Source organism: Nilaparvata lugens, chromosome 9 (assembly GCF_014356525.2).
Source record: "Nilaparvata lugens isolate BPH chromosome 9, ASM1435652v1, whole genome shotgun sequence".
Taxonomy (NCBI): Eukaryota; Metazoa; Arthropoda; class Insecta; order Hemiptera; family Delphacidae; genus Nilaparvata; species Nilaparvata lugens.
This window is the reverse complement of record NC_052512.1, coordinates 5,845,610-5,863,248: the sequence shown is the minus strand read 5'-3', so window position 1 is coordinate 5,863,248 and position 17,639 is coordinate 5,845,610. Positions and strand designations below refer to the sequence as shown.

General features: G+C 35.4%; 1 protein-coding gene across 1 annotated transcript in view; it reads right to left on the bottom strand.

Annotated features, from left to right (window-relative positions):
• LOC111046715 overlaps window positions 1-17,639 on the bottom strand; it is a 225,584-nt gene that overhangs the window by 27,481 nt on the left and 180,464 nt on the right. Inside the window, exon 6 of the mRNA XM_039435443.1 lies at window positions 14,204-14,407. Coding sequence (XP_039291377.1) covers window positions 14,204-14,407 — 204 coding nt within the window. The remainder of the gene's footprint in view (window positions 1-14,203; window positions 14,408-17,639) is intronic.

The window sequence follows — 17,639 nt, the reverse complement described above, 5'->3', positions numbered from 1 at the left end:
ATATAGGTAGATAAGATCAAATTATTGATTAATGAAATGAAGTAGGCTGAAAGTAGTAAGGGTAATCAACTTTCAGTAATATACAGCAGTATGCAGTGGATAATTGAAAAACATGAGTTTATATAATATATATATATATATACACAATTCATTCTATAACAGGTTTAAAGGTTTGTATTTGTTGGATGGGTGGGGGATGGTTGTCATGTGATCGTTCTAGGGCCGGACAGTTTCAGTCATTTGTTCCAGAAGATGTTTTTTTAAAGTCAGGATGAAGCTCGCTCGGCTCTCGATGGACCTGATAGAAACAGGAAGTGCATTCCATGCACGACAGGCACTGACTAAGAAGGATTTTGTGAAAATAGTAGTTCGATGATTGGGTATCCTTAAAGTACTTTCTCCGGTTCTAGTATGTGAAGCATCTATCATCCTACCTTCAGAGACAAATTTGAAATCATCCTTAAAATAGTTTGGATTACCGTATTTCAAGATATATCTAACAAGCTTGACTATTCAAAAAAGCCTTTGATCGGGAAGCTTTAATGTTGAACTAGCAATGTGGGCTGGGGTGATATGATCATGGCGTTGGAGAGAGTAGACGAAACGTAGACAATAATTTTGGCAATGCTGTAGTTCAGAGTGACTTGCATATCGTTAAGAACAGAATTACAATACATTAAATGTGGAAAGATGAGAGATTGAACCAATAATAATTTAATGTTTCTAGGGAGGATATCGTGCATTTTCTTCATAGAGAGAGAGAGAGATTGATTGATTGATTGATTGAGTACTTTATGTAGATTACAATATATACTGGCTCATACACTTATATACAATAGCTTACAATACAGCAAAATTATAGATGAATTTACATAATATAGACTAAGAAAATAATTATTGAAAGTATATGATATGAAAAAGTAATTTGTAATATAATAACTATGGATAATTATATTGTTATGCATCTACATGAATTGGCGGAGCTTTGGACATATCAATGTCCATTCTTCGGAAAGTATATTAAAAATATCCTCCCCACTAACTCCCTACCAAAACGTTAATTTAATTAATTAAGCTAAGGATTTATTATTAATGGAAATCTTGTAAAAGTTTTAATCAATATAAATATTTTAGAGAAAAAAACAGGAAATTGATAGAGTAAAATAATTATATAGGTAGATAAGATCAAATTATTGATTAATAAAATGAAGTAGGCTGAAAGTAGTAAGGGTAATCAACTTTCAGTAATATACATCAGTATGCAGTGGATAATTGAAAAACATGAGTTTATATAATATATATATATATATATACAATTCATTCTATAACAGGTTTGAAGGTTTGTATTTGTTGGATGGGTGAGGGATGGTTGTCATGTGATCGTTCTAGGGCCGGACAGTTTCGGTCATTTGTTCCAGAAGATGTTTTTTTAAAGTCAAGATGAAGCTCGCTCGGCTCTCGATGGACCTGATAGAAACAGGAAGTGCATTCCATGCACGACAGGCATGACTAAGAAGGATTCTGTGAAAATAGTAGTTCGATGATTGGGTATCCTTTAAGTACTTTCTCCGGTCCTAGTATGTGAAGCATCTATCATCCTACCTTCAGAGACAAATTTGAAATCATCTTTAAAATAGTTCAGATTACTGTATTTCAAGATATATCTAACAAGCTTGACTATTCAAAAAATCCTTTGATCGGGAAGCTTTAATGTTGAACTAGCAGTGTGGGCTGGGGTGATATGATCATGGCGTTGGAGAGAGTAGACGAAACGTAGACAATAATTTTGGCAATGCTGTAGTTCAGAGTGACTTGCATATCGTTAAGAACAGAATTACAATACATTAAATGTGGAAAGATGAGAGATTGAACCAATAATAATTTAATGTTTCTAGGGAGGATATCGTGCATTTTCTTCAAAGAGAGAGAGAGAGAGATTGATTGATTGATTGATTGAGTACTTCATGTAGATTACAATATATACTGGCTTATACACTTATATACAATAGCTTACAATACAGCAAAATTATAGATGAATTTACATAATATAGACTAAGAATTGATTGATTGATTGATTGAGTACTTTATGTAGATTACAATATATACTGGCTTATACACTTATATACAATAGCTTACAATACAGCAAAATTATAGATGAATTTACATAATATAGACTAAGAAAATAATTATTGAAAGTATATGATATGAAAAAGTAATTTGTAATATAATAACTATGGATAATTATATTGTTATGCATCTACATAAATTGGCGGAGCTTTGGACATATCAATGTCCATTCTTCGGAAAGTATATTAAAAATATCCTCCCCACTAACTCCCTACCAAAACGTTAATTTAATTAATTAAGCTAAGGATTTATTTATTAATGGAAATTTTGTAAAAGTTTTAATTAATATAAATATTTAAGAGAAAAAAAACAGAAAATTGATAGAGTAAAATAATTATATAGGTAGATAAGATCAAATTATTGATTAATAAAATGAAGTAGGCTGAAAGTAGTAAGGGTAATCAACTTTCAGTAATATACAGCAGTATGCAGTGGATAATTGAAAAACATGAGTTTATATAATATATATATATATATATACAATTCATTCTATAACAGGTTTAAAGGTTTGTATTTGTTGGATGGGTGGGGGATGGTTGTCATGTGATCGTTCTAGGGCCGGACAGTTTCAGTCATTTGTTCCAGAAGATGTTTTTTTAAAGTCAGGATGAAGCTCGCTCGGCTCTCGATGGACCTGATAGAAACAGGAAGTGCATTCCATGCACGACAGGCACTGACTAAGAAGGATTTTGTGAAAATAGTAGTTCGATGATTGGGTATCCTTAAAGTACTTTCTCCGGTTCTAGTATGTGAAGCATCTATCCTCCTACCTTCAGAGACAAATTTGAAATCATCTTTAAAATAGTTCGGATTACCGTATTTCAAGATATCTCTAACAAGCTTGACTATTCGAAAAAGCCTTTGATTGGGAAGCTTTAATGTTGAACTAGCAATGTGGGCTGGGGTGATATGATCATGGCGTTGGAGAGAGTAGACGAAACGTAGACAATAATTTTGGCAACGCTGTAGTTTATCATTCAGAGTGACTTGCATATCGTTAAGAACAGAATTACAATACATTAAATGTGGGAAGATGAGAGATTGAACCAATAATAATTTAATGTTTCTAGGGAGAATATCGTGCATTTTCTTCAATGCATGCATGGCTGAGAATACCTTTTTACAAGTTTTGTTCACTTGTTCTGACCAGTCAAGAGTATTATTCATAATAATGCCTAAATTTTTAACTGAGCTACAGTAAGGAATGTCATTACCATCTACACTAATTTTGTGAATCGATTCAAGGTCAATATTGTTTATAAGACGAGAATATCCAATTATAATGGGATGTGTTTTGATGGGATTAAGCTTAAGGCCATTTTTCTTTGTCCATTCCACTATCGAATTGATATCCTGATTCATTATTCCAACTGTTTCGTTAATTTTTGTTATGGGACAGCTTAAATATATTTGAAGGTCGTCTGCATAAGTATGGAAACTGGAGAATTTGATAATGGAAGAAAGGTCATTAGCATACAAAGTGAAGAGGAGAGGGCCTAAAATTGAACTTTGTGGTACTCCATGCATAACGTTTTTCCAAGTAGACTTTTTGTCACCGACAGATACACATTGTTTCCTACCTAATAGATAGGATTTAAACCAAACTAACGAGTTGTGACTGAAACCAAGAATAGCCAACTTATTCAGAAGGACTGTATGATCAACAGTATCAATGCTTTAGAAAAATCAAATAGGGTGAGGATGGTGCATTTTCTTTGGTCCATAGCTAACCTTATATCATCAGTGACACGAAGCAGAGCTGTTTCAGTTGAATGGAATTTTCTAAAGCCTGATTGAAAGTTATGAAGCTTACTATTGTTGTCTAGAAATTTTACAACTTGAGCATGAATGAGTCTTTCTAGCACTTTGGACAATGCAGGTAAAATACTGATTGGTCTAAAATCCTCAACTTTATTGGGTGATGGAACTTTATTTAGAGGGCGAACCAGAGCAAACTTCCAGTTTTCAGGGAAAATGCCTTCTTCAATTGACTTGTTGAAAATGTATGTAATGGTTGGTAAAACAGCAAATAACATTTTCTTGATAAATTTAATAGGAATTTTGTCAACACCCGTAGCATTACTATGAATACGTTGAATTGCTCTGAAAGTGTCTTCTTCTGAGATTGGATGGAAATGAAATTGATCAGTAATTGGTAAATCTAAGTTTGTAACCTGCTCTTCAAGATCATCGATATGATTAGCAATGACAACTTCGTCGCGTTGGTTAGAGTGTGAAACGAAATGGTCATTTATATTGTTCAATGGTAAGTCAATTTGTGGATTCGATTTCTGTTTGCCAAGCCCGAATTCTTTTATTCCCTGCCAAAGTGATTTAGAGTCTTGTCTGTTGTTTGTCATAAACGAATTCAAGTACCTAATCTTTGAGTTCCGTAATTCCTGTTTAACTCTATTTCTAAGGCTCCTATACTCTATCAAACTGTCCAAGTCAAATGTCTTTTTAAATTTTCTATGTGCTTTGTCTCTACGTCCCATCATCTTAAGTATGTCTTCAGTCATCCACGGTACTCGTCGTTTTCTATTAATCCTCCTTGTCACATAAGGTGCATGTTTGTCATACAAAGTCAAAGTCCAATTCTCGAAAGTCTTGACCATGTCATCAACTGAGGGTAATGCTTCAATTTGATGCCATGGAGTCTGAGCCACATCAGTCAGGAAGGCGGCTTCATCAAAGTTTTTGAAGTCTCTATAAGTGATAATTTTCTGTTCTGGCTTGGGTATCTTATGGGAAAGTACACAGTAGATCAAATCATGTCTAGAAATAGCTGGGACTGAGATTTGGCCTGCTTGAACAACCTCATTGGGATCACTAACAATGAGAAGGTCAATGAGTGTGTCTGATTCATTAGTATGATGAGTTGGATCGAGAGGTAAAATAGTCATGTTTAGGCATTGGAAAATTGTAGTCAGTTGAAAGTAGTCAAAGTTCCGATTTGTCATGTTCAAGTCGGTGTTCATATCCCCCATAACTAGTATACGGTTATAATAAGGCATAAGAGAAAGCAAGGCACTTTCGAAATCTGTGGAATGACCTATTTTGGTGGGCGATAACAGATACCAACGAGTAATTTATCAGTACTAGATAAGGATAATTCAAGTAGCATAAACTCTGGTCTGGAACAATACTCTTGTTTAGATGTGATTAAAACTTTTGTTTTGATACCATCTTTCACATAAATTGTTACACCCCCACAAGCTTTATTTAATCTATCATTCCGGAAAAGATTATATCCAGGCAAAGCAACAAAATTTGATGGAATACTAGTCTTCAAAAATGATTCGGAATTCCGATTATATTGAAGTCCTGAAAACGGAAGATTGCTCTGAGTTCATCAATGTGGCAGCTGAGGGATTGTACGTTAAGGTGAGGAGCCTTGAAAAGTTTTATGAAAGAGTGGAGCTTATTTGCTAGGAACATACCTGCGTCATTATTACTATTATTGAAATAATCATACCTACTTGAGGGCGAGCGAGCTGACGTGTCAGTGAGGGGCATCATGGAAGCAGCAGACCAATCGTGAACCGACCTCAGAACGACACATGACGGGGAAAATGGGGATGAAACTGATAAAACTCAACCTAAATGGAAAAGTCTCTTGATTCGAGTGCATTCAGTATGCCTTGGCAGTTCGGCTCCCTTCACTATTTATAGCACTAGTTCAAAAAATTCACTAAACACAATAAGATGTAGATGTGTGGAGTTCCGGTGATGAATAATCCTAATGGTGAATAAGATTAAGACTGAGGAAGAACTTGTAGTGGGAGATCTAGTCCAAGTGGAGATAGAGCGAGTAGGTATCCGGCAGTGGAAGAATCGGGTCCAAGTGGAGGTAGAGCGAGATTCAGATTCAGACTCAGATTCAGATTCCTTTATTCATGTCAGAGTCCAGCAGATAATCCAATGTGGTGGGCAGTTTACAGTGGTAGATACTGATGGGAGCGAGCAGGTGGGGGAGCTAGAGAGGGCCAGGGCGGCGGCAAGAGAGAGCGCGTGCGAGAAGTCACAGGAACCAGGTCTGAAAACAGGAAGAAAACTCCAGCAGAAACACAGCAGAAAAAAAGTACAGAGAGTATATGAAAATCATTAAGAGGATAGACAATTAAAAGAGAGTGTACAGAGAGATGGAAAATAAGAACGAGAAATATGAATCAGTAGATTGATTTCAAATTGCAGTTGACGGTTGTTAGAGAGAAGAATGTGAAGAGAGGACTAAGCTGTGTGAGAATACACATAGATTATGTAAGATTATTGTCTAAAAAGGTGGATGGAGAGAGAGATATTAGAAGAGAGTAGTAAATATCCGGTGCATAAAATGAGGTAGATAATAAGAAAATGAAATTGGAGGGATGAGAATAACCGAAGGAGAGAGAGAGGGAGTGAGTAAGAGAGAGCGAAGGGATTGATACAGATAGCATAGAGTACAGTGTTAATGATCTGGTATAGAAATGAAGTAAGCATATCTATATTATTGAAAATATACAGTATAACTAGTTTTGAGCATGAATTGATCTAATTTGGAGGGAGGTCAGAATGAGAAGAGGTAGGAAGAGAAGAAATAATGGAAGTTACAGACAGGTAATACTGCATTTAAGAAAACAGAATAACGAATATATAAATAGAATACGCGAATAGAAGGTTGGAATGTGACTATGGTGAAAATCACAATAGAAGTGCCAATCATAAGTTTACCGTCATTATTACGATGACTGTTATCTCTGTTATTGTTGTCAATTCCACGAAAAGTCAACTTGAATCCTGCTGTAAGTTTACTATACACACTAGTAATATACATGTGGAGACTGGATTCAGGCTTTGTTGATAAACAGAAATGGATTCAATAGATTATGGATTGACAATGAACTGAGATGAGGAAGAAGCGTTATAAACTCAGCAATTCGAAATAGGTTATAAATGTATTATTAAAGTGAACTTAGGTTTCGGAGCAATTTCCATAATTTTATCAGCAGTGGAAAAGGTTCTATTTTTGTACTATGCTATCGTTAGTTAAAAAGTGACACATTGGAAACATCATTCGGTTATGTACTATGCTATGAGTACTATGCTATCGTTAGTTAAAAAGTGACACATTGGAAACATCATTCGGTTATGTCTAATGGAAAACTAGTTTCCTGATTGAGTATTGGATGATTCAATCAGTAAAAACGTTTCAGTATACTAGATGAATAATAATTGCTATAACTAAATTGATATAGCTTTATTCCAGTTATATTTTTTCCATGAAAACAGTATTATATATGTTCAAAAAAGCAAAAATTAATTTTAAGATTCGTAAACATAGAATCCAGTTATATTTTTTCCATGAAAACAGTATTATATATGTTCAAATAGCAAAAATTAATTCGGTAAAAATGGTATCTATAGGGCAATTGTCCAACAAAAAATAAAAGACTGAAAAAATGAAAAGAGAGAAGAGTGATGATTACATGAATAGGCACAATTGAAATAATGAGAGCTCACCTTTAGTAGGAAGATATGACGTGCCAACACCGTGAAGTGTTTACTGGAGGTCGGCAAGACGCTCGGCGGTGTAGATGCGTCGTCCAGGTCCCTCTCCGACGGCGTACTTGATGCGGCCATCGACTGTCCACGTGTTTCTTATCCCGTACTTGTTTGCTGCTGCGTTCAAGAGTGCCAGTCGGTGTTTCGTCAAGTCCTCCCTCACGGTGATGCCAGTGTTCTTGAGCATCCGCCTGGCTGCGAACACCCTCTGCCTCGTCCGGTAGCCGTCGAACCTCACGATGATGGGACGATGACGCTCCTTGCCGGCTGCTCTGCCCGTGTCCTGACCTGGCTGCTGGATTGGTCCCACTCGATGCGAACGATGAATGTCGTCGATCTTCAACTCCACGTTCAGCTTCTCCTTGCAGACTCGCTGAACAATCTGGTCGGTGGACTCCCCCTTTGTCTCCGGAATTCCAAAGAATCGCAGGCAGGTACGGCGACCATATTGTTCAAGATCGTCAATTTTTAATTCTGTCTCCTTCTCAATTGCTGCCATCCTCTGCCGAAGTTCATTATTCTCACCCTGCAATCGATCCAATTCGGATTGGAAGAAGGAGAAAGCCTCTGCGACAGCTTGGTTTACTTCCTTGTTTATCCTCTGTAGAATTTCGTCGGCCAGTTGCGTTGTGTCTTGACAGGGAGGGGTCGTTGACACATGTACCGTTGCACGCCTACCTGCCTTTTGTGTGGGAGTTTCCTGCTTCTTACCGTTGCTCTTCACCATGTTGCAATAGATAAACCAAACCGTGGTCAAACTAATTGGAGGTTATGTAACACTATTTATTGTAATTACTGCGTAATTACAATGAAAATCAGACTTTTAAAAATATTTTATTAAACTATGTGAAAAACTTAATCAACTAATGTAACGCTCGAATCGATTTTAACAAGATAACCCTACAAAATAACGCTTTTCAACGGAGCCGAACTGCACACGTGTTCACTCACTGACCAACAGAGGCGAACTTTATGATCATGGCGTTGGAGAGAGTAGACGAAACGTAGACAATAATTTTGGCAACGCTGTAGTTCAGAGTGACTTGCATATCGTTGAGAACAGAATTACAATACATCAAATGTGGAAAGATGAGAGATTGAACCAATAATAATTCAATGTTTCTAGGGAGGATATCGTGCATTTTCTTCAAAGAGAGAGAGAGAGAGATTGATTGATTGATTGATTGAGTACTTTATGTAGATTACAATATATACTGGCTTATACACTTATATACAATAGCTTACAATACAGCAAAATTATAGATGAATTTACATAATATAGACTAGAAAAATAATTATTGAAAGTATATGATATGAAAAAGTAATTTGTAATATAATAACTATGGATAATTATATTGTTATGCATCTACATAAATTGGCGGAGCTTTGGACATATCAATGTCCATTCTCCGGAAAGAATATTAAAAATATCCTCCCTACTAACTCTCTACCAAAACGTTAATTTAATTAATTGAGCTAAGGATTTATTTATTAATGGATATTTTGAAAAAGTTTCAATTAATATAAATATTTAAGAGAAAAAAAACAGAAAATTGATAGAGTAAAATAGTTATATAGGTAGATAAGATCAAATTATTGATTAATAAAATGAAGTATGCTGAAAGTAGTAAGGGTAATCAACTTCCAGTAATATACAGCAGTATGCAGTGGATAATTAAAAAACATGAGTTTATATAATATATATATACACAATTCATTCTATAACAGGTTTAAAGGTTTGTATTTTTTGGAAGGGTGGGGGATGGTTGTCATGTGATCGTTCTAGGGCCGGACAGTTTCAGTCATTTGTTACAGAAGATGTTTTTTTAAAGTCAGGATGAAGCTCGCTCGGCTCTCGATGGACCTGATAGAAACAGGAAGTGCATTCCATGCACGACAGGCACTGACTAAGAAGGATTTTGTGGGAATAGTAGTTCGATGATTGGGTATCCTTAAAGTACTTTCTCTGGTTCTAGTATGTGAAGCATCTATCATCCTACCTTCAGAGACAAATTTGAAATCATCTTTAAAATAGTTCGGATTACCGTATTTCAAGATATCTCTAACAATCTTGACTATTCAAAAAAGCCTTTGTTCGGGAAGCTTTAATGTTGAACTAGCAATGTGGGCTGGGGTGATATGATCAGGGCGTTGGAGAGAGTAGACGAAACGTAGACAATAATTTTGGCAACGCTGTAGTTCAGAGTGACTTGCATATCGTTAAGAACAGAATTACAATACATTAAATGTGGGAAGATGAGAGATTGAACTAATAATAATTTAATGTTTCTAGGGAGAATATCGTGCATTTATCGTGCTAAGAAAAAGATTGAGCTGCCATCCACAGAGGATATAATGAGATTGAATTGATTTATTATTTCGAAAGAGGAAGAGTTTATTATAAGTAATTTCAAAGATGTAACTTATACTGAACTGACAAAAGTTATCCTCACGCACCTTGTAGTTGCCAACAGGCGCCGAGTGGGAGAGGTTTCTCTGATGGAGCTTAGTAGTTATAATAATAGATCAAAAGCTAAAGAGCCTCAAGGTGAGATTGAAAAAATGCTATCTCAAAGTGAAGTCAAAATGTTTTCAGACTTGGAAATTGTATACTTGAGAGGGAAAAAAGAAGCTAAAGTGGACTGCCTGTTAACCTGCCTGTAATATGATGAAATGTTTAGATCATCTGGTTGCAATCCGTGAAAAAAATGGTGTTTTGAAGGAAAATATATACTTGTTCTGTCTGCCTTTCTCACAGCACTGCATTAGAGGATCTGAAGCCATCAAAGAAATGGCAGATAAGTGTGGTGCAACACTGCCATCTCAATTGACATCTACCAAGTTGAGAAAACATATTAGCACTGTATCACAGTTGCTCAATTTGTCTGAGAATAATTTCAATGCTCTCTGCAAACATATGGGCCACAACCCTTCTGTTCACAGACAGTATTACCAAATGCCTGAAGAGACCATTCTCAAAACGCAAATAAGTGAAATTTTACTTACTCTGGAGCAGGGAAATATCACAAAATATCAAGGGAAAAAACTGAGTGATTTTGAAGTACCACTGACTGCAACTACTGATAGCACCAGTGATTCTGAAGAAGATGAAACAAATTCATTGAATGATTGGAATGAAACATCTGATGGAGGCAATGACTTTGATACAAATTTATTCTCCAATACAGACAACTTCGATGATGGACCCGAAACGCCGACCCCACCTGAGTGTGAAAAGGCTGAGAAGAAGAAAAAGAAGACAGACAACTTCAATGACAATTCTGGCTACAGCCCTTCTTCAAATGAGGGAAAGCCAACAGCTAAGCCAACTTTGCCTTTACACTCACCCTTTGTCAAAAACTCTGTCAAGAAAAAGATTATTAGAGTACAGTGGAGTAAAGAGGAGATGGATAATTTGAATGCATTTTTTGCTGATAATTCTAGGAAGAAGACCACCTACCAAGAATCGATGTGAGGAGTTGATAAACAAATATCCACAGTTCCAAGGAAGAGGAAACTATCTAAAAATCAAGTGGAGAGTTAATGCCATTATCCAAGAGAGGAGAGAGAAGCTGTTGTAATACTTCTCCAAGTGTCGAAACATTGGGCTACTTTTTCACCTTACCGTGTCAAAATGTTTTTTTCAATTCTTGAATTCTTGTTTCATGGTTTAGCTCTAAGGTTGCAACAATGCCATTTTTTCATTCTCTAAAACTATTTCAAGCCAATGTGGATTTTTTTTAATGGCTTACTCTTTAAAATGCGTGGAACAGTGCACCATCATTACCAAGATGGTGCTCACTTGAGAATTCAATATTCCACGCATTTTGAAGAGTGAGTTATTAAAAAAAAAATCCATACTGACTTGTAAAAATGTCAGAGAATGAAAAATTGGCATTGTGGCAACCTTAGAGCCTGAATCATGCGACAATTCAAGCATTGAAAAAACACTTTGACACTGGTTTACATTGGAAATCTTAGATCTATATATTTCTATTATTTTTCATTCTGAAGCTTTGTGTTCAAAGTGTGGTACAACTATCATAGTATTTGTCTCAAAGTATATTACTGGGGCTCTATTGGAAACAAATGAAGAGACAATTTTTAGTAATTATTCAATGTATTGTCCATTTATCAATATTGATGTTGTCATTTCCCTTGTATTGAAGTACAATTATTCATTTATCTCAATCTATGATATTGTGTTCAATGTGATTGATGATTTTTTCATTGGAATCAAATTAAGATAAAATTTGTTTTACTTTGAAAATGTTAGACCTATGTATTTCTATTACAGTATTTTTCATTCTGAAGCTGTGTGTTCAAAGTGTGGTACAACTATCATAGTATTTTTCTCGAAGTATATTACTGGGGCTCTATTGGAAACAAATGAAGAGTCAATTTTCAGTAATTATTCAATGTATTGTCCATTTATCAATATTGATGTTGTCATTTTCCTTGAATTGGATTTAAATTATAAAAAAAACAACTGTTTTGAAAAGTAAAACTCATCATTTCAATTAATTGGTTAAACATCTATCATACGATAACAATAAAAGGAACTTTCCCATTAAAGGCAACCTCGAAAGGTAACTATCAATATCGATATATCGATATCTCCAAGATGTAATGACAAGGAAACAGAATATGAAAAAACGAACGTGCATTTACTTTATAACAACTGACAAGGTAAGGCAAGTTGAACTTAAAAGAAGAAAAATCTATGATAATGGCATAAAAGCAGCAATGTCTGACATAATACTTTCAAATTAATCTTCATCCTCTGCTTCTACATAAATTCTCTCCTCATATAATATATATTGACAAGGTAAGTATCTAGATGGTGATAATTACATTGATAACACTTCCACACCGGTTTACGGTTCTCATGAAAATAATACTCCATCCCATTCTCATTATTGCATAAACGAGTTTTATGCAGCAAACCTTTCTTTTTTAAAAACGAAATTGAATTTTTTTCGTTTGCAGGTGAATCAAACGGCAGGTGAATCAAATGCCACAAGTCCCATATCTGTAAAAATTTCAGGAGCTCCGCCCCATCAATGTAGATGGAATCCCAATTATCAGGCTCCAGATACAATTGAAACAAAAAAAATCAAGTGGAGTAGATTGAGCATGAAAATCTCTACAATTAATGTTTAGTAACATTTTTACCTGAAATTTAAAATAAGCTTTAAATTCGAGAAAATGTGATTATTCAATTGCAAATTATTGTTGATTCTATTAAATCATTCACTATGAAGAGATAGCAGACCTCATGTGTGTCTCCAGCGTTATCACCCTGTCACCAGCTGGCTCAAATCACTGAATAGTAGACTTGAGATGCGCAGGAACACTAGCGTCAGGTGATCAATTTTCATAATGGCAAGGAAAGTAGTGTGAGTGCGCCACACCAGATTTTTCACTTAGGTAATCAATCTTATCATTAATAATCGTGTTATTAGGTAATGATTTTTTATAAAATCAAATCATCTTGAAATACAGCTGATATAATTATAAACATGATCATCATGAATATCGACTTCGATAGAATTGATATATCGATATTGATATCTTTCGAGGTTGCTTTTGATGGGAAAGTACCCAATAAAATTTCTATTAATATTGGTTACTGAGATTTGAGTAACCTAAATTGGATTATCATTGCTAATTAGTCTACAATGAAGCATTGCAAGTATTTTTTAATATAGATCTATTTGTCAATTCCAAAATTTAAATTGAACGCTGTTATTTCTCCCAGAACAATCTTTGTAGATTGATGTGATAGTTCAGTTTTTCTGAAGTTGTTTACAGTTTTATCATTATATAGAGTAAACAAAAAACAAATAAACATTTTTGTCCAAGTAATGACTATCGCTATTATCCTTATAGTATTATATTATATCCTTATTAGTATAAGTTATCACATATCCTCATAAGTACCAAGATTTCGCTCATATCCTCATTAGTACCAAGTTATCTCGTATCCCTCCAAGTACTAAAGATTCTCTCATATCCTCATAAGTACCACCATCTCTCTCATATCCTTATAAAGATCTTTCTCTCGAAAACCGTTATATCCTCATAAACACCAGAAATATTGAATTTTCAAACGAAAAATTTGCGAGAGAGGAGGAGAGCATTTTAATCAACACTTTTTTCTGATCATTTTTCTCTCCTTATAATTCCGATATCATGTTGAATAAGCGATTTTCCAAAAGGGACCATAGATCCAATATCCTCATAAAGTACTGCGCGCTAGACAGAGAGAGAGAGATGGGAGCATATGATATAGAGAAAGTGAAAGAGAGGAAAGAGAGAGAAAAGAAAGTGAAAAGAGAGAGAAAAGAAGAAGTGGAAGAAGAAAAAGAAGGAAGAGGAAAAGAAAAAGGGCAAGAGGGAGTGAGGAGTCGAAGAAGAAGTGATAGATGAAAAAGAGGAAGAAAAAGAAGCGGAGCACGGGCTCCTGCCAGTAGTTACTGTAATCATAATAAGATTGTAATTCAGACAAGTGGCGTATAGGCCATATACTCACGCCGACACAAAGCTTGAATTTCCAAACACCTTGGTCCAGGGAGAGCCAATCCGAAATACTTGCCCCTCTCCGACATGAACCACAGTCTCATTCAATTTCCCTGCATCCTGGAAAATTACTTCCTTTGTCAATTCCACCTGTTTCCCATCTAGTTCAATAGTCTTCTTCTCCAATTGTCTGTTATGAATCAATTCGTCTCGATAACTGTTGATAGAGACAAGAATATTTTCAAGACTATTTTTCTATTCATTCAATAATTTGACACAAGCACTTTATCATTGCCGTAATTTAACAATCCAAGAAATCAAGGTTGATAAATCAACACTTATCACAAGAAAATAAAATTAAATTTGAACATGAAGGAACAGAAGAACATAAGAGAGGTCAGCCCCATATTTAGAACCAAAAATTTCAATAAACTGCCGATAGCTATTAAAGAGACAGTTCCAATCAATTCATTCAAATCGAAAACAAGAAAATCTGATGTGGCGCACTCACACAACTTTCCTTGCTGTTATGAAAATTGAGCAACTGACGCTAGTGTTCACGCGCATCTCAAGTCTACTATTTAAATATCTGAGCAAGCTGGTGACAGGACAATAACGCTGGAGACACACGAGGTCTGCTATCTCTTCATAGTGAATCATTTAATAGAATCAACAGTTGCCAACAGTTTGCAATTGGATAATCACATTTTCTCGAATTTCGAGCTTATTTTCAAATTTAGGTGAAAATGTCACTGAACATTAATTGTAGAGATTCTCATGCTCAATCTTTTCCACTTGGAATTTTTGTTCGAATTGTATTTGAAGCCTGATAATTGGGAATATAAAATCGAACTTTGCATAGATGGGACGGAGCTTTTTAAATTTTTACAGATATGACACTTTTCGCGATTTTCTTTAAAACGGCTTCAACGATTTTGATCAAATTTATACTTAACATAGTCATTGATAATCTATATAAACTGCCACAAGTTCCATATATGTAAAAATTTCAGGAGCTCCACCCCATCTATGTAAAGTTTGATTTTAGATTCCCAATTATCAGGCTTCAAATACAATTTGAAGAAAAAAGTCCAAGTGGAAGAGATTGAGCATCAAAAACTCTACAATTAATGTTCAATAACATTTTCACCTAGAATTGAAAATAAGCTCAAAATTTGAGAAGATGTGATTATTTAATTGCAAACTGTTGGCAACTTTATTAAATGATTCACCATGAAGAGATAGCAGACCTCGTGTGTCTCCAGCGTTATTGTCCTGTCACCAGATGGCTCAGATCTTTGAATAGTAGACTTGAGGTGGGTGTGGTTGACCTAGATGACCTTGAGGTTGGGGTGGTTGACCTGGATGACCTTGAGGTTGGGGTGGTTGACCTGGATGACCTTGAGGTAAAGGGCGACTCTGGTGCACTTGTGCACCAGAGTCGCCCTTTTATATCTACTTTCATTCAAATCGAAAACAAGAAAATCTGGTGTGGCGCACTCACACAACTTTCCTTGCTGTTATGAAAATTGAGCAACTGACGCTAGTGTTCACGCGCATCTCAAGTCTACTATTTAAATATCTGAGCAAGCAGGTGACAGGACAATAACGCTGGAGACACACGAGGTCTGCTATCTCTTCATAGTAAATCATTTAATAGAATCAACAGTTGCCAACAGTTTGCAATTGGATAATCACATTTTCTCGAATTTCGAGCTTATTTTCAAATTTAGGTGAAAATGTCACTGTACATTAATTGTAGATTCTCATGCTCAATCTTTTCCACTTGGAATTTTTGTTCGAATTGTATCTGAAGCCTGATAATTGGGAATCTAAAATCAAACTTTGCATAGATGGGGCGGAGCTTCTTAAATTTTTACAGATATGACACTTTTCGCGATTTTCTTAAAAACGGCTCCAAAGATTTTGATCAAATTTATACCTAACATAGTCATTAATAATCTATATAAACTGCCACAAGTTCCATATCTGTAAAAATTTCAGGAGCTCCACCCCATCTATGTAAAGTTTGATTTCAGATTCCCAATTATCAGGCTTCAGATACTATTTGAAGAAAAAAGTCCAAGTGGAAAAGATTGAGCATCAAAACTCTACAATTAATGTTCAATAACATTTCCACCTAAAATTGAAAATAAGCTCAAAATTTGAGAAAATGTGATTATTCAATTGCAAACTGTTGGCAACTGTTGATTCTATTAAATGATTCACTATGAAGAGATAGCAGACCTCGTGTGTCTCCAGCGTTATTGTCCTGTCACCAGCTTGCTCAGATCTTTGAATAGTAGACTTGAGATGCGCGTGAACACTAGCGTCAGTTGATCAACAGCAAGGGAAGTTTAGGTTAAAGCATTCTGCCGTGATAAGTTGAGTCTTGTTACGCTCCGTGTTTTTTTCGGTTTTCACTGAGTTTTTGAAAACATTTTTGTGAGTTTGAACAGTGCATTGTGTAGAGCTAGACTTGATCTCTCAGATGAAACGACTGGATCCTTGAAAAGTGGTGAATATTGATATGAATTTATAGTTTTAAAGTTTTTTTTAGGTTGAATTGATGAACAGTTTCATATTATTTACTGGGCTGCTAATCGGATCTGCTTATCTCATCGAAGTTAGACAATCACTTCTTTCGAGTTTCTTAGCTAGCGGAGTCAGAAAGTTCTTTTCCTTCATCTTTATCAATTCTCTCTCGCTTCTCTCTTCTCATCGTTATCAGTAATTCTAAATGCATCTGTGAACGCTTTTCTGCTATTCTTCTGTTTTCTCATCGTGGCTTATCGTGAATATTGTATATACCTATATTCTTCCTCAACTGAACTACGTTGTTCTCGATGAACGAAGCTATCATGCTATAGGATTTGATAAGGGAAATCTTTGTCAGATTACACTGAAAGATTGTTTTGCTTACTTATAGCATCACCATAACATCCACGTTAAAATGGCTGTTGATATTAAAACTATGAAAGCTATGTTCGAAAAATTCAAAACAGAAATCAACACTAGTATGAAGAACATTATCAAGAAAGGAATAAGTGCGCTCAATATCCCTTCAATCATGGCTGAGCAGAATAGTAAAATTGAGAAACTGGACAAAGAAAATGAAGAATTGAAACGAGAGCTACAAAAGCAGAGTGCGTTGATTGAGAATATGAGAAGAGAAAATAATCTTATATTCTTTGGTGTCGATGAGGCTGAGATATTGAGGGAGGAAGGAGGTGAGCTTAGGGATTCAAAGAAGAATGTGAGAGTGAGGAGGGGAGGGCTAGAAATTGATGGAAGATTTATCACGTATAAAGAAGTTGAGAGTGAATATATAGAAAATGAACAGTCGAGAGATGATGAAGACCACGAGGGCGTGGAGAGGCAGGATCGGGAGGAAAATCTGAAAAGCGCAGAAGAGAGGCTGAAGGGCAAAACGCAGGAAAAGAAAAATT